General features: G+C 37.0%; 1 protein-coding gene across 1 annotated transcript in view; it reads left to right on the top strand.

The window, feature by feature from the left end:
• KCNT2 (potassium sodium-activated channel subfamily T member 2) overlaps window positions 1–18,318 on the top strand; it is a 281,133-nt gene that overhangs the window by 109,777 nt on the left and 153,038 nt on the right. Inside the window, exons 10-13 of the mRNA XM_027122465.1 lie at window positions 669–849; window positions 2,267–2,431; window positions 4,182–4,318; window positions 8,025–8,088. Coding sequence (XP_026978266.1) covers window positions 669–849; window positions 2,267–2,431; window positions 4,182–4,318; window positions 8,025–8,088 — 547 coding nt within the window. The remainder of the gene's footprint in view (window positions 1–668; window positions 850–2,266; window positions 2,432–4,181; window positions 4,319–8,024; window positions 8,089–18,318) is intronic.

Genomic DNA, 18,318 nt, shown 5'->3' on the forward strand with positions numbered 1-18,318 from the left:
ACTTGAGCATCTGTGGATTTTGGTATCTGTGGGGATCCTGGAACGAGACCCCAGGGGATACTGAAGGATGACTGTGTATGGAACACACACACATGGAATATATACACGTATATCTATACCACATGTATATACTGAAAAATGTCTCTCTGTTAAAAAAAAAAAAGACTACCGACTATTGCTATTTTCTTTTGAATTTTATTTTATTTACTTTTTTTATACAGCAGGTTCTTATTAGTTATCTATTTTAAACATGTTAGTGTATATATGTCAATCCCAATCTCCCAATTCATCCCACCACCACCCCCTGACAATTGCTATTTTGATGGGGAAGAAATCTAGTGAATTCTGGTGTCTGTGTTTCCTTGACACACATTCAAAATGTTTGTGTAAGTCACCCATGAAATTCAGTCTATTTATTTTACATGCTATTCAAGTATACTTTGTGATACTTTGGCTACAATTTTTGGCTACTAATGAAAATAAGACTATATCTGTTTGATGTAGGAAAAAAAGCTTAAAAATTATATTTCCTCAATCAAAATACTGTTCCATATAAGTTCCTAACTACTAAGTGGATTTATGAAATGCACTTTGGTTTTCAAGAGAGTCATGAGAAGCAGTGTGCCTAATTTGAAAGTTTTAATTGTAATACACATGTGTTTCTTTAGCATTTGTGGAATCCAACATCTGGAACGAATAGGAAAGAAGCTGAATCTCTTTGACTCCCTTTATTTCTGCATTGTGACGTTTTCTACTGTGGGCTTTGGGGATGTCACTCCAGAAACATGGTCGTCCAAGCTTTTCGTTGTTGCCATGATCTGTGTTGCTCTCGTGGTTCTCCCCATACAGGTAAACACAACCATGTTAAATTTTATAGGAACCTGCAAAGTCTTATGAAATCAAATCTTCCACATTTAATAAAAATTGCAGGGTGGCTTGTTAATCTAACAATAATATATTAACACCTGCTATTGTTCCATCCAGTCAATTAATTACAATTGTATCAGAAACGCCTTTTTGCATTGTATTAGAAACACTGAGTTTTTTTTTCCCTCCAGTCACAATTGATAGCTCACATTTCATTTCAATTCTTCAAGGTGCTTTCTTTCAAATGTAGAGTACTTATGTTAATTTTAGGATTGTAGGATAGTATATTTTTAAATTATAGAATGATAGCTCAAGGAAATATACTTGTGAAGTGTTGATTTCTCTTGAGTCTTGAAAATACATGTAAAAGCCATATGTTGTAATGAATAAAAATTGTTTCCATATGATGGTCAACTAAAACAAAATCTGAAGATGATACATAGCTATCATGCAGCATTTTGGAGAATGGATAAGGAGATAGCAAAGGGACAGAGATATAAAATGAGACTAAAGGTACGTAGAGGCAATCTTCAACTTTTTCCTGCAATGAACTCTGGGTGTCCATGGGTGGGCAGGTCAGAAACAGGATGTGGCCAATACAAATAAATCTTGCATGTTCCGTTACAGAACCATTGGACACAGTGTATTGAAATATACTTTACATAGGTATAAAAATGATCTTCGGGCTTCCCTGGTGGCGCAGTGGTTGAGAGGCCGCCTGCTGATGCAGGGGACACGGGTTCGTGCCCCGATCCGGGAAGATCCCGCATGCCGGGGAGTGGCTGGTCCCGTGAGCCATGGCCGCTGAGCCTGCGCGTCCGGAGCCTGTGCTCCGCAACGGGAGAGGCCACAACAGTGAGAGGCCCGCGTACCGCAAAAAAAAAAAAAAAGATCTTCCCGTTCCTATCCAATCATACATGTCATCCTTAATGACACCCCTCCCCTATACACTCCACAACCGTTAGATACCAGCTACTAAATAACTAGAATGTGGCCTTTTGTTGGTGGTAAGGGTATCTCCCCTTGCAGGAGATGTGGGCTGAAGTTGATAGAAGAATGTGGGAGAAAAAAGTGAGGCTTTTCTCTTTGACTCAGTGCATGACATATATAGCTGCATACCCTACTGGACAGAGCAGAGGCACGGACCTCTTAGTGCCCTGACCTCTTAATAGGAAAATCATATTACTGTGTTTCCTGAAGACCTGAAGGCCCTGGGAGGCATTAGCAAGCTCTGCAGCCATCCTGTGAAGAGCCTCTTATTGAAGGGAACACTGATCATTTGAATCTCAAAGACTTTCATCTAAGAAATTGAGTATACTTAATAAACAACAGATGTATTGCATTTATTTTTATTTTTATGTCCCGTGTCTTTCATTCACATGTGGAAAATGCATTACAGTTTGAACAGCTGGCCTATTTGTGGATGGAGAGACAAAAGTCAGGTGGAAACTATAGTCGACACAGAGCTCAAACTGAAAAGCACGTTGTTCTGTGTGTCAGCTCACTGAAGATTGACTTACTCATGGACTTTTTGAATGAATTCTATGCTCATCCAAGACTCCAGGTACCTTTAAACAGATCATACCTACTAACATTGTCAAGGTCAGTTAATCATAGTACAGCCTGTGTTCTGGAGGATTTTTATTTATACACTCAAATTTAGAATGAGAAAATGAAGAACTACAAATATAACCAGGAACATAGAAAAAAATGCTGGAGGAATACACAGTATGTTAAGTTTCCTTCTGTATCTATACTGAAAGACAGATGGAATTATGTTACTGCTACAAAGAAAGGTTTCCTCTGATTAAAATGATTGCTTTTTTCTCCCTTGGGTAATGCATAAATGATATTTTTATGAAACAGTGAAATTTAACATAAAATATAATAAAACAATGAAAGAATCATTGCAATATCATCTGCTCACTTGAATATTTCAGAGTTTTATCAAGTGTTGCTGATAGAAATGTGGAAGTCTGGAAGTTCCATTTTTCCTTTTGTTTCCTTATTTATAGTAACAATAAGTGACCAAAATTTGGGAAATAACTTGCTGATTGAGATCATAAATTCAGAAAAATCTCTTCTTCTGTCTATGCAGACGAACTCCTCAGATACTTCTTCCACTTGCCATGGTTCTGGGTCATTGTAGACTTAGGTCATCTCCTTTGCTGCTCAAGGCACTTAATCTAGTCCAAACAGCAAAGAGCTACTTGAATTTCTTGTGTTTCCCCAATAAATTAGTGGCAAGAGTTTGGATAATCCTGAGGTCAAGACAGTGCTGAGTACATCAATTATCTCTCCCTTAAATAAAGAGCTTTTTTCTTGAATAGTTTAGAGAACTTTTAAAATACTACTTTTTTGGATTCAAAAAAATCTAATTTAGAAGTGATACTTATATAATATATTCTTCTGTTTTTGCATAAATTATTTTTCCTTTTTTACAGGAATTCCAAATTTAATGGTTAGGTTTTTTATTATTCATATTAAATAATTTCAGATGCTTATTATAACCCACAAAGAAAATCTATTTTGGGGAAAATTCGATCCTTCCAAATTTTGATCCCTAGTAATTTATTTTGTCTAATATCAATATGGAGAATTCTTAGAACTCCAAAAATTCCTACTAGATATATTATAAAGTGATAAAATGGTGAGTGTTTACCAGAGAATTTGAATTCTTATAGATAAATTATTTTAAATTCTTATAGATTTTAAATTCTTACAGATTGTTTTTTATTTTCTCCAAAAGACCATTATTTTGAAATATTTTGATCTCAAACTTTTAAATTTAAGTTACTTTGTCAGTATTATCAATATTTTTGTGAATCTTTTTCCATTCAGATATTCATCAGAATATTTTCAATATTATCAGTTCATAATAATATTACCAAATAATACAAATCACCATCACAGTTTTTATTCTAAAAGTAACAATTCGAAGTATGAATTGATCCTTAGGACTTCTGGCTGGTATGCAATTTATCTTTTAGAATCAGCCTGAAGTCGTAACTGAAAACTTCGTAGACTGGAAATGTGTGCTGAGTATAAGCACCGATTACCTTCCCTTCCTGGTACTAATAAAATTGAAAAAGATCAGGATGAATATATTGATTTATGAGATTTTTATATGTCTGTTATGTTTATTACTGAATCATTTTATTTAACGCTAGGTTTTAAATGCAAACTTTTATTTGTTATAAGAGTTAATTTCTACTTTATCATATTTCGAAATGTTCTTAGATATTCTATTTACCTACATAGTATAAAACAAAGCATTATTGTCTCTAACCCATGGCCCCCTTTGTTTTGAGTAGGATTATTATGTGGTGATTTTGTGTCCTACTGAAATGGATGTGCAGGTCCGAAGGGTCCTACAGATTCCGATGTGGTCACAAAGAGTCATCTACCTTCAAGGTTCAGCCCTTAAAGATCAGGATCTGTTGCGAGCAAAGTGAGTATATCTCTTCAATATTTTCCATCTTGTACTGTTTTAATATCTTTTCTCTCCTCCAAATTTTAGCAGTTTTCAGTGTTGCAAGGTGTGTTTTTGAATACAGGCTTTTGCTTTCATCCCACTGCTGGTCAAATTGGAAGGTTAAAAATATAAAATCCGCGTATTTGCTCCTCTTTCTCAGGGCAGGGATGTTTGGCAGACGGTGTCCACACAACACGGTGAGAAGTGTGGTGTCACGTAATTATCTCAGGCTTCTGGGAGGTGAGCTGAGTTATCCAGACTCAAGGAGAGTCATCTCCAAATCCCTGGATACTGTTTTTATTCCCAGATAAAAATCTTGGGCTAAACATTGTGTGAGATGCCAAAGCAGTTCGTGTCAGGGTTTAAATTTAAGGAGCTTGTATCATATACGGGTCGGGTAACACTTGTGTTGCCCGGTGGTGTCTGAGATGAAAGAGTCCTTGGGAACTGGAAGAATCAGAAAGGTGACAGGGGTCTTAGTTTCTCTCTTCTTGTTGTGTAGGTGCCAGCCCACCAAGCTTAAAGGTGACATAGTCTTACACATTTGTCACAGGTCATGAGGGTCATTTCATGGGGGCAGAGTGAGAGGACGGTTGGTTAGGCTGTAGACACTGGGGAATCTGGGCATCTGCAAAACAGCATCCTTAGTTTCAGAAGCCAGAAGAGATCCTTAGCACAAGTAGCTTTGCTCAATGTTTTCTCTTGTTTTACAAGTTTTAAACATATCTTCATGTTTATCCTTGAGTTGTCCTACAAACTCTTTTAGGTTTAAAAGTATCTTCCCTCAATTTCATAACATAACTGTTTTTTTCTTTGTTGTTGTTTTGGTTTTTTTCCAGATCGCTTGAGTATGTGTGTTAGTATATGTGTACTGGTGCATGTTCTCCATGTGTTTGTGTATGTTCTGTGTTTCTTTATGCATGTTCTCTGTGTGTTTGTGTGTGTATGGGGGAGGGGGTGTGTGGGTGATGGAAAAGAACAGAAGAAAATTTCCAAACTCATTTTTGCTGCTTACTCCTGCAAAAGATGACTAGATAGCTCATAACAGGAACTCTGACATTAGTTTTGATTTATATATAATAGGTCAGTTTAACTGAGATTTTTCCAAAGATTTAATGACTTCTGAAACAAAAAAGTCAGTAGAAACTGTCAGGATATAATGAATGGTACATAATTGTAAAACTAAGCTTCTTTGAGAATATATTGGATGAGCCAAAAAGTGTCTTCAGTTTTTTAAGTAAAAATAAAAGACACATTTTTCATTTTCACCAAGAACTTTATTGAACAACGTATTCACCTTTTTGTTCCACTACCTTCTGCCATTTTTCAGGCAACTTCGTAATTCCATCTTCCCAAAACTTTTTATCTTTTTGAGCAAAGAACTGTTCCAGGTGCCTTTTACAGTCTTCCAGGAAACTCAAATTTTTTCCATTAAGAGAATTTTTAAAGACTGAAATAAATGGAAATCCGAAGGGGCAATGTCTGGAATACGGTGGATGAATCATAACTTCCCAGCCAACCTGTAACAGTTTTTGCCTGGTCATCAAAGAAAGATGAGGTCTTGTGTTATCCTGATGGAAGGTTGTACGTTTTATATTAACTAATTCTGGACGCTTTTCATCGAGTACTGCTTTCAGTTGGTCTAATTGGGAGCAGTACTTGTTGGAATTAATTGTTTGGTTTTCTGGAAGGAGCTCATCATAGAAGATTCCCTTCCAATCACACCATATACACAGCATCACCTTCTTTGGATGAAGACCAGCCTTTGGTGTGGTTGGTGGTGCTTCATTTCACTTACCCCATGATCTCTTCCATTCCACATTGTTGTACAGTATCCACTTTTCTTTGCCCATCACAATTTGTTTTAAAAATGGAACATTTTCATTACGTCTCAGTAGAGAATCGCACGTGGAAACATGGTCAAGAAGGTTTTTTTCGCTGAACTTATGTGGAACCCAAACATCAAAGCGATTCGCATAACTAAGCTGGTGTAGATGATTTTCAACGCTTGATTTGGTTATGTCGGCTATCTCCCGCGTGGTATAATGTTGATTGTTCTCAGTTATTGTTTCAATTTGATCCTTATCAACTTCAACTGGTCTACCCGACTGTGGAGCATCGTCCAGCAAGAAATCTCCAGCACGAAACTTCGCAAACTTTTGACACGTTCAATCAGTCGCAGCACCTTCTCCATACTAGAGCCATCTTACCCAAAAGACTGAACGAAACTTTTGGCCCACCCAATATTAGTATTTGTTGTGGATTACATACTTCATATATGTTGTCACTATACATGACAGTTCTAGAATAAGTCAGATTCTCCCATTACCTCAAGTAAAACACAGGTGTTTGCTATTTGCTATCTATACTCATTATTTGGGAACCGTAAAGAAATAGTTGCTTAGACAGTAATATAACTTGGATCTTTATATTCATCTGCATAGGTAATCAATATGCTTAATTTATTATAATGAGTTAAGTTCTTCATATGGTAAGAATGAGTCATGCACATATTATGGTCAGTATGAATTTCTGTGATAAATGAAGTCTTTTGACTACCTAATAAATTAATCTAAGCCATTAGGATTGGCTGTTAGTATCTTAGCTCGATACTACCTAGGATTAACACACTCATTTAGTATTAATAGTGTTAATAATGGTTTCTTAGCAAAATCAGTCACATTTGCAAGAAGCATTCCTCCATAAGAATAAAAAAGAAAAGTGTGGATGAGTGAGAGGTAGCAGGGTGGTAATTCTCAAAAAGCTGAATTAAGAAAGAAGGCACCATTTCTATGTTCATTTCTTATCCTATGTCACATGAAGATTTGGGATTTAATGTTAACTAATACATTCTTCAGTACAATTCCCCATGCAAGAAACAAGGAGTAGGATTCTCCAAACCAGTTCCAAAGGTCAGTTGTATGAGTTTTGAATTGCTCTGTTGAAGATGACATTTAGAAAATGTTATACAATGCTCATAGTGTCTTAATAACCATGACTACTTCACATTTTTCCAAAACTGTTTGGTTTGGTCTAATTCCATGGATTTTTCATAGAAAATATTTTGGAGAAAAATTCTTTTATCATAATGAACCAGAAAGATAAATAATTCCTTATTTTGAAAATACACAGTTTTATGTTTTTAGAACATTACTTATCAAGCACTGAAGCGTAATTACTGTTTATCACTACATTTAAGAAATATAGAACTTTAGCATGAAAGGAAAGGTTTTCGAACAGTTGATGATTCATCTCCAGGAAATATAAATGTACGGTAGAGTTTGGCTTACAAATACTAAGCAGCTTTGTTTCCTCTCTCTTAGTTTTGTTGACATACTGAAGCCAAAATGTAATCCATCTAAACTAAAGGCTAATACAACTCCCTCAATTTACACAAAGTATATATATGAAAAAAATATACAATGATAAAAGAGAAAATAAAAGTTGACTTTTTTTAACTTCTGTCATTATAAGCTCTTGAGTTATATAGCCAATCTACAACAATTATTTTGTTTATAGTCAAATATAGTCACGATCCTAGAAATCCTACTTTCATTTAAACCTAAGGATGTCCGTAGTTTACACGTACTTTATATGCACTGGAATTCTATTTTGCAGATAATGCATAGATATACACAGATATGTCAGTGTGTGATTATCTTATTTTTCCATCTGCATTTAGGATGGATGATGCTGAGGCCTGTTTTATTCTGAGCAGCCGTTGTGAAGTAGATAGGACATCCTCTGTAAGTTTCTAAAATCTCTTTTTGTAAATTGTTCTTTTTTCCTTAGAAGATTTTTAATTTATTTATTTTTTAATCTGCCAACATTAAATACTGATGACCTTAAAAATTTTGCTACATGGAAGTGAATATCTCTAAACTATCTTGCCAAAATATAAGAATAGTTGCATCATTGACTGTATCAACGAAAGTATTCTTGAAGTAGTTATCACTAATCCTTGGGTTTTCAGTTGATCAAAATGAAATGAGTCATATATAAACAGAACTAGATCATTTTTAATTAAATATATCCTATGCGATGTGATTTTGTTCAAAAGATCTCAATTTCCTCAACTTAAAAACAAGGCAGATGGATCAGGCACTCTGCATAAAATCAGTTGGAGAGTTTCTAAAAAAATATGCATTTGTGAAAGTTCTATTCAGGATATGCAGGGTGGGAATTGGGAAGCTGTGTATTTTTAAAAGATCTCCAGGTGATTTTGAAGCACCTCCCAATTTGGAAATCTCTGGCTTATATGATCTCCATGATACATTTTTTAGGTCTAAAGTTCTATAAACTCACAATTAAATTAAATCTTACAATTTACCAAATTATAACTTCTATTTTTTAAATACATTTTAATTTTATTACTTTTAAAAAGTGCTTTATTATTCTATGTTGAGGATGTACTGTTAACTCCTGTGTTTCTAAGCCAGTAAGTTCATCGGTAGTCATACCTGTGGTACACAGACAGATGAGAACCTTGTTGGCTTCTGTAGTGATTGGGGAAAAGGCAAAATATGTCTGGGTCTTTTAGGGACATGATTTGCACTTTTCTGGAGCATCTAATAGGCGTGCTCTGGTACATTACTTTAGAATTGCAAGTCCTGAATGTGACAGGCTTTGTGTTGTTCTCACTCTAATTTAACTGAAATTTTTTACTCATTTTTAAACCAACTTACTCATCCTTCATTTGAAGAGGACTATTATGTGTTGAATTATGTCCCTCAAAAACTCGTGTGTTCCAAACCTCCAGTACCTCATAATGTGAACTTACTTGGCGATAAGGTCTTAATAGAGATAATCAACTTATAATGAGTTTATTAGAGTGGGTCTTAGTCCCATATGAGCCGTGTCCTTGTAAAAAAGGGAAATGTGGTGACCGACAGATAACAGGGAGAATGCCACATGCACATTAAGACAGTCTTCTCTAAGCCAGGAGAGAGGCCTGGGACACATACTCCCCTCACAGCCCTCAGGAGGAGCCAACCTTACCAACACCTTGATTTTGGACTCTGGCCTCCAGGACGATGAGACAATAAATTTTTGTTAAGCCACCCAGTTTGTGGTATTTTGTTATTGCAGCCCTAGCAAACTAATGTAAGGCCATAGACCAAACAAATGATTGCAAAATTTGTAAAATATTTCTTTTTAAAATATATATATTTTAAAATTCACTTGCTCCCCTCCTTCTCCACAGTTACTGTCTTAATTCAGACCAGATTCTCCTCGGTCCACTTACGCACTATTGCAATGGTTTCTTAATTGTTTCCACACATTAGTTGCTCCAAACATATTTATTGAATAAGTGAACTGGAATTGAACATCCTCTACCTTATGTTTCTGTAATTATTTAACTTATGTAATTGTGAATCTTGGGCCTCTCCAGTGGCAGCTTAGTTTCAGAAGACTTCCAGTCTTCCAGTATCTATATAACAAGGGGAGTAAACATTAGGAAATAATTACCTAATGTCTTTTAGAGTACCCTTTACAAGGTGAATTTGGAAGCTTTCCATTAAAGAGATGCATTCCATTTCCTCCTGATGCTCTAGAAAATTTGTAAGAAATGCATAAAAAGACTTCACTCATCAAGACAAAGGAGATGGTAGATGAGGAGACATTAATACAAGTTTGGAAGCTAGAAAGCAGATGGCTGGGTGGTAACTGACTTAACAGACAGAAGGAAGGTAACATTTAAGTTGAGAGAGGAAACAAATCAGAAACAGGCTCTTTTCTGCAATGGAGCCTCAAAAGTTGCAGGAAATAGAGGCACCAGATGCCTCTGCAAGTAGGGTTTTACGTGGTACTAAATATATGAACAGTGATTAAAAGTCTGGAGGAGAAGCAGTTAGATTCCCTGAACCCCTCCACACATCTATGGCTGGTCCCTCTCCCCATCCTTGGAAAATAGGTTTACTGTTTGGCGAATTTGGCCAAAATAAACACTTTCTGGCTGCCCAGGAAGAAAGAGTGGGAAATTAGCCTGTGGCAGAGACTCCTGACCCACTGATGCCCCCCCGGGAATGAAGCATTGGAAGCGAAATCCTCTGATTCTGTGCAGTTTCAGAGAAGGTCAGTGTGAGTTACTGAAGCAGTTGGGGGACAGGAGATGCAGGAGACTGTTTCCTCTGCCTACTTATGGTGGAGACAGCTCAGGCTACTGCGTGATCCAGATGGTGGGGTGGGGACCCTCCAGGAACACCCAGAAGGGCTCCCTTGGTATTGGGCTGGTTGGTGCAGCAAGACTGGTTGGTAGACACACATTAGGACTGGAAGCATTCTTAGCCAAGCGCGTGTGTGTGTGTGTGTGTGTGTGTACATAGGATGTGAAAATAAGCTTCCTGCATTCACTCAGGTCCCAAACAGCTTTTGAGTACTTCACTCCTACATATGTTCAAACAACAGTGATCACTAGACATTTAAGGAATTTCCTAACAAGAAAAAGAAGGAACCAAGTAACGGACATACAAAAAGCATATAGAAAAGAGGAATTAAGGGAAAACACAAATACCACCATAGAATTCTGGGAGAATAAATAAATTTCAAAATATGTAATAAATATCCTATTTTTAGTCATTTAGTAATTGAGAAGATGAGAAGAGTATACATATATAAAACAAGAATAGTAGGCTATAGAACAAGACAAATCAAAACAAAACAAGAATATTCAGTGAACCAAAAAGAGCTTCTGGAAATTAAATATAGGTAACAAATGAAAAATTAAATAAAATATTTAGAAGATAAATCTAAGGACATTGAAAGAATGAAGAGTAATAAGAACAATAAAACCAAATAATGGAAAAGGGGAGTCAAAACAAGAGAAAATGAAAGGAGTAGTCAGGAAGAAACAATATCCGTATAGTAAGAATTTAAGGAACAAGGTCTAGAAAATGGGGGAAATTATTAGCAAAAATATAAAACAAAATAAAAATTTTAAAAAACCCCAGAAATTAAAACAAATTTCTCAGACTGAAGTTGTCAGATCGAGAGGGGCCACTTATTAGAGATTAATGACTAAAAAATGTTATGCTTGCCAGAGAAATTGAGATACGAGAAGGACCAAGAGGAAGAAAAGAATGAAAATGAAGAGAAGGTAAAGTAGAAGAAAACACTCAAAACCAAGGATGGAGAATTAGAATGTTTTCAGACTTAGCAGTAATACCAGAAGCCAGAAGACAGTGGGTCAAGGCTTTCAAAATTCTGAGGGAAAGTACTTTTCCACTTGGAATTCTGTATCCTGGCAAAACTTCAGTAATGTTGTTGTCCGAGCATGGGTTGGAAGAAGAATTTCCAGGCCGGAAGTATTTTAGAAAAGAGAGTTTATTGAGAAGAAAGAGCAGAGTTAGTGAGGGGCGCTGCAAATACAGCGGGCCAACTTCCTGATAGACCAGGGAGAGCCGACCTCCTTTGTGGGCTAGTGGCCAACTTTTATAGTCTCAAGATAAAGAAAATTCCTGCTGGCAGGATGGCATTAGGTGATTGGTCAGGATGCTACAAGGTTACTACATGGTGATTATTTTACCTAATATGGAGTTGGGGGGCTGTCCAGTTTAGATTAGGAGAGCGCATGGCAACAGTTGCTATGGGGGTTTGGCTAATTCCAGACTTTTTGTCCTGTGTCCTTGATGTAGGGCTCCACAAGTAAGAAGATAGAAAGATATTTACAGATATTAAAAAGTTGCAAAAATGCACAGTTTTCAGGAGGCTGCTGGGAGATGTGTTTTACCAAAACTAGGGAGCGAGTGAAGACAGAATACAACTCAGGGGAGGGAATGGGAATTCCCAAGGTTACGGTCAAAGCAGATTCTGGGACAAAAGCAAGAAGGGAGTGCAAGAAGGGAGGTCTGCCTCTGGAAAAAGATGAAATCAACGTTCCCTGATGTGGTTGAATATATGGAGAGGAAGTTTCCGCTTCTGGGCAGAAAACAAATAAAGAAATAATGGCTGAAATTATTGCAACTATGACAAAAATTATAAAACCACGGATTCGTAAAACAAATCTGAAGTATGATTACTTAAAAGACTGCACTGGAACTTGTAAGAATCAAATTTCTGAAAATCAATAAGATAAACTTATGTAGCTATAAGATGCATTACATACAGAGGAAAAAACAATTTTAATCAGAAGACAATGGGACAACTGTTTTAGAGTGCTTTGAAAAATTGTCAATATACTATTTCATTTCTTGTAAAAATATCTCACAAAAAGGAAGCCATGATAAAAACATTTTTATACAAACAAAACCTATGAGCATTTATTGCCAGCAGACTACATTTTTTAGAAAGTTAAAGTTCTTCAACAAAAAGAAATGATGTCTTCTGAGAACTTAGATTTATATGAAGAAATAAAGAGAGCAAAAATGGTAAATATGTAGGTAAATATAAATGACCTTAATTTTTAAAATATAAATTATTGTTTAAGGCAAAAAAAATAATAGTCGTGGAACTTGTAAGAAATGTAGAAGTGAAATTAATGGCAATAATATGACAAAGATTGGAAAGGGACGGTGGAAATATACTGTAATAAGATTCTTGCGCTTTACATATTATTTGAATGAAGAGTTTGATAGAGATTTATGTTATAAAACAGAATGACCATGATATCTAAGATAAAACAGAAGACAAAATGGTATACTAAAAATATTTACTTAATCTGAAAAAAGGCAGAAAAAGAACAAAAAACAAATAGGACAAGTAGAAAACAACAAGATAGTAAACTTAAACTTAAACCATATCAATGACTCTGTGAATTATATGAATTGACTAAATTCAGTATTGAATGGTAGGGGTCTTCATACTGGATAAGTAAAAGAAAGACCAAATGAAGTACTATCCACAGAAATTTCACTCAAAAGGAAAACGTACAATTAGGTTAAAAGTAAGAGGATGGAAAAAGATATACTGTGTGCACACTAGTCATAGAAAAGCTGGAATGGCCATATGAAATAGATAAAGAAGACCTCAAAGGCAGGAACTTTTAACAGAGATAAAGAGAAATATTTTATATTTATTAAAGGATTAATTCATGAAGAAGACATAACTCTCCTAAGTGTGTATGCACCTTATAATAAAATCTCAAAATTTATGAAGTATGAAACAACAGAACAGAAAGGAAACATAAAAAGGTGCAATTATTGTTAGAAATTTCAGTATTTCTCAGTCAATAGAACAAATAGAAAGAAAATCATTCAGGTTATTAAAAACTTGAACTCATTTTCATCAATTAGATCAACTGACATATGGAACATTACACTCAACTGCAGAATACACGTTCTTTTCTAGTGCATATGGAACATTCACAAAGATGGACCATGTGCTGGGCCATAAAAGCAATGACAGAAAAGATAAAAGAATTAAAAAACATGCAGAGTATGTTCTCTGATCATAATAGAATTTAATAAGAAACCAATACTAAAACTATAGCAGGAAAATACCCACATATTAAAAAATTAGATTATACATTTTTAACCCATGGGTAAAATATGAAATAACAAGGAGAATTAGAAATATTTTAATTGAATTGTGATGAAAAATGCAACATTTCAAAATTTGTAGGATGCAGCTCAAGTAGTGCCTAAAGAGGGATTCATAGTTTTAAATTCTTGTATTAGAAAAGAAGTTTAAAAATTGAATAGCAAAGAGGAAGTGGAGACAATTACAGTCTTTAGAAGTGCTTTCTGTAAGTGGGAGCAGAGAAATAAGGCAGCAACTGATGGGTAATATTGGCCCATTTGTTTAAGTGGGAAAATTTTTTTCCATTTCTTTTTTTTTTTTAATTTATTTTTTATCGACGTATAGTTGAATTACAATGTTGTGTTCATTACTGCTGTACAGCAAAGTGATTCAGTTATACATATATATAGATTGTTTTTCATATTCTTTTCCATTATGGTTTATCACAGGATATTGAATACAGTTCCCTGTGCTCTACAGTAGGACCTTGTGGTTTATCCATCCTATACATAATAGTTTGCATCTGCTAATCCCAAACTCCCAATCCTTCCCTCTCCCACCCCCTTCCCCTTGGCAACCACCAATCTATTCTCTACGTCCCTGATTCTGTTTCTGTTTCACAGACAGATTCATTTGTGTCATGTTTTTTATTCCTAAGTGGGAAAATTTTTAGCAAGTCTTATATGCTAAAGGAAGTGACCTACCAGAGAGAGTAAAATGAATGATGCAGGAGAAGGAAAATTGGAAGATTTTCCTTTGATAAATAAATGAGTAAAATGCTCATGTATTTTGAAAACTGGGAAGACAAGCTATATAGATCCAGAGACAAGTATATGGTCAAATGTGATATGAGAGAGCTATGGAAGTCCTTCTCTTACCGTTTCTATGTTGGTTATTATTATTATGTATTTATTTATTTATTTTGGCGGTATGCTGGCCTCTCACTGTTGTGGCCTCTCCCGTTGCGGAGCACAGGCTACGGACACGCAGGCTCAGCAGCCATGGCTCACGGGCCCAGTCGCTTCGCGGCATGTGGGATCTTCCCGGACCAGGGCATGAACCCGTGTCCCCTGCATCGGCAGGCAAACTCTCAACCACTGCGCCACCAGGGAAGCCCGGTTTTTATTATTATTATTATTTTTATAGCAGTTGAAATCGTCAGATGGTAGAGGTTTGAGGTGAGAGAAGAAGATATGAAATAGTTCTCTAAAACAGTGGGAGAGGGGATGGACTGGACAGATGTGGAATTCCTGGACAATACTCACCTCCTGGATGATATTATGGACTATGAATTTAAAGAAGGACCTATTTATCATCTATTTGTGTTTACGCCCAACCAACCGTTCTTTGTTCTTTGCAGTAGATGGATCGTTGGATTCATCAAGGTTGTAATTTTGCCTATAGAGTAGGCCTGGGTGAGGGAGGCAAGCAAACGGACTGTTTATACAAGGGTTTGGTTATTTTGGTGAAACGTTTAATGTAAGCTGATAAGAAGCAAAACGAAGATGAGGGTATAGAGGTAACAGGGAATGAAAATTGGTAGTGTCAATAGATTGAATTTGTTTATGATGTCAGACACTCATTGGAATCACCGTCCTAGACAGTGAGCTGGGAAGTAAGGGACAGTGAGAGGACGGAAGGAGGGTGTCTTATATTGTGATATGTTTTCCAAGGTTCAGACACTTTACTTTTGAACATCTTGTTCACTCAATCTATCAGTAGATGTGCTCAATTTAAAGATTTGTTCAAAGCTAAGTCTCTTCTCTGAGTCATTATAATGCAGGAAGCATAACTGATTTACCTTCTAAATAGCCTTTCTTTGCAGTGGTGAAAGAATTTGATTTTCTTAGCTGAACTAGGCATATGAATTTTTACTTAAAGTGATCTGGTTCTGAAAAAACCAATAGCGTCTGCTTTTCTCTTTTAGCTTTTTTGGCACTACTGATTTTTAGACTTCTTGCTTCTTGGGAATAAAAAGAGACAAGAGGGCTTCCCTGGTGGCGCAGTGGTTGAGAGTCCTCCTGCCGATGCAGGGGACGTGGGTTCGTGCCCCGGTCCGGGAAGATCCCACATGCCGCGGAGCGGCTGGACCCGTGAGCCATGGCCGCTGAGCCTGCGCGTCCGGAGCCTGTTCTCCACAACAGGAGAGGCCACAACAGTGAGAGGCCCGCGTACCGCAAAAAAAAAAAAAAAAAGAGAGACAAGAACTACACAATAACACCCTCATTTATTAGCCATCACTAAATATCAGTTACAGGCTAGAGACTACTTATATATATTTATACATATTATGCATGTGATGTATTTCTCACGACAATCCTGCAAGGAAGTTCTTACTAGCTCCAATTGGTAGATTAACAAACCAAGGCTCAGGTTAGCTATTTTATTTAATCTTCTAGGGATATAGGGTTAGTAGCTCACAGACCTTGTATTTATACCCTACTCTGTGTCAAAGAAAAACTGTACCAGACAGAGTTAAATGGGCAAGGAAGACTACTAAAGGCTGTTGCCTGGGGGAGAGAGATTGAACTCAACTCCTCTGAAGCAAAAGGCTGGAGGATTTTTACCCTCTGGGGTGAGCTAGTGGAAAAGTCCTGGGTTGGGGAGCTTGGTCAGTGTGATTAGGCCATCATTTGCTGACTGCTGTGTATGAAAGTCCAGCTGTCTTCTGGCCACAGAGACTGGAGATCAGGAAGATTTCACCTCTGAAGGTCACATTTCAAAGAGATGACCTCCAGGCCCTTGAGAAAGACTTTTCTCTCTTGTAAATCTGCTGAGAGGCTAGGAGAAGATTTACATCTCAAAGGCACAGAGAAAGAATTTATAATTGAAAGTTTTCTAAAGTAAATGCTCTAAGAAAAGGGAGGCAAGGGGCCTATGGTTTTGAAGAAACCTGTCAGAAAGTCAAGCCTGAGGAACTTTAAGGCCATCTTGGTCATCCAACTCCAAAGACTTGGTATTCTAAGTCTCAGAAAAAGTTGTATCTTAGACCATATGGTTAGCTTTCCTCTTTTTTTAAAAAAAATAATTAATTTTATTAAAAATATTTTTTTTGCCGTGTTGGGTCTTCATTGCTGGGCGCGGGCTTTCTCTCGTTGCGGTGAGCAGGGGCTACCCTTCGCTGCGGTGCGCCGGCTTCTCATTGCGGTGGCTTCTCTTGTTGCGGAGCACGGGCTCTAGGCGCGCGGGCTTCAGTAGTTGTGGCTCACGGGCTCTAGAGCGCAGGCTCAGTAGTTGTGGCTCATGGGCTTAGTTGCTCCACAGCATGTGGGATCTTCCGGGACCAGGGCTTGAGCCCATGTCCCCTGCATTGGCAGGCAGATTCTTAACCACTGCGCCACCAGGGAAGCCCTAGCTTACCTCTTAAATGTCAAAGATTTTTTTTTTTTTCTGATTATTACATGCATTTTGGAATATATGGGATCTTAGAGTAGAATGCAAACAATCATTGAGCGCTCAGACAGTAATTTCCCTGGATGACCCTTTCAGAGAGCACGAGAAAAGAACTGAAATAAAATGTGTGCAATTGCAGGGGAAGAAAAATAATCTTCCCTTAACATTCTCTCAATACCTTCCGTGGCTGAGAACCCCTGTAATAGAAGACTGCTTAAGGAGAGCAAAACAAACCGAAGCTTAGTAACATGTATAACTCACGTGTACCTGGGCGATACCTAGGAAGACTGAGTAAAACTCCCCCAAAGGGTCCAAGCCACCACCTCAAATACTATCTTCAACTAAAGACAAAAGAAAGGAGCTGGGAGAGGGGAGGCTAGTTATGGGAGGTTATCAGGAAAGGTACCATAAGGTTGTCATGCAGATTTAAGTCTGTTGCCTTCCTTACTGATATAGAGTTTCTTGTGATTTATAGTCATCCTTCCTGGTACAAAGAGAGAGATATCCTTAAAAATGGAGATTTCCCTTTTGAATATAAATTGTCCTTACAAAAGGATAAATTCTACTCTGATTTAAGAACTCCTCCTGTGTCTGCTTTTTCTCAAAAATAATCAGCTCAAAATAATCCTTATGCTAAAGAGGCGTATTTTGGTTAGCATATTCTGCTACCGTTCACAATTTAAACTTTTTTTTTTTTAAGTTTGTTTTGTTTTAAGCAGATCCATTTGGGGCATTAAAACACTGTAATAGGGGTTTCCCTGGTGGCGCAGTGGTTGAGAGTCCACCTGCCGATGCAGGGGACACGGGTTCGTGCCCCGGTCCGGGAAGATCCCACATGCCGCGGAGCGGCTGGGGCCGGTGAGCCATGGCCGCTGAGCCTGCGTGTCCGGAGCCTGTGCTCCGCAACGGGAGGGGCCACAACAGTGAGAGGCCCGCATACCGCAAAAAAACAAAACAAAACAACACTGTAGTATGTAATCATTCTATTATTTTATTCCCTAGTTAAACGTACCTTAAATTCTTTAGAGAGGTTTTGCAATTTTATTTTGCTTTTTATTCAATCTAATGGTTAACCTGTTCTCAAAAAGACCTTTCTTACCAATTCATAAAATCACAGAGTTTTAAAC

The sequence above is a fragment of the Aethalodelphis obliquidens genome, unplaced genomic scaffold (assembly GCF_003676395.1).
Source record: "Aethalodelphis obliquidens isolate GAN/ISIS:26980383/991018 unplaced genomic scaffold, ASM367639v1 scaffold24, whole genome shotgun sequence".
NCBI classification, from domain to species: Eukaryota; Metazoa; Chordata; class Mammalia; order Artiodactyla; family Delphinidae; genus Aethalodelphis; species Aethalodelphis obliquidens.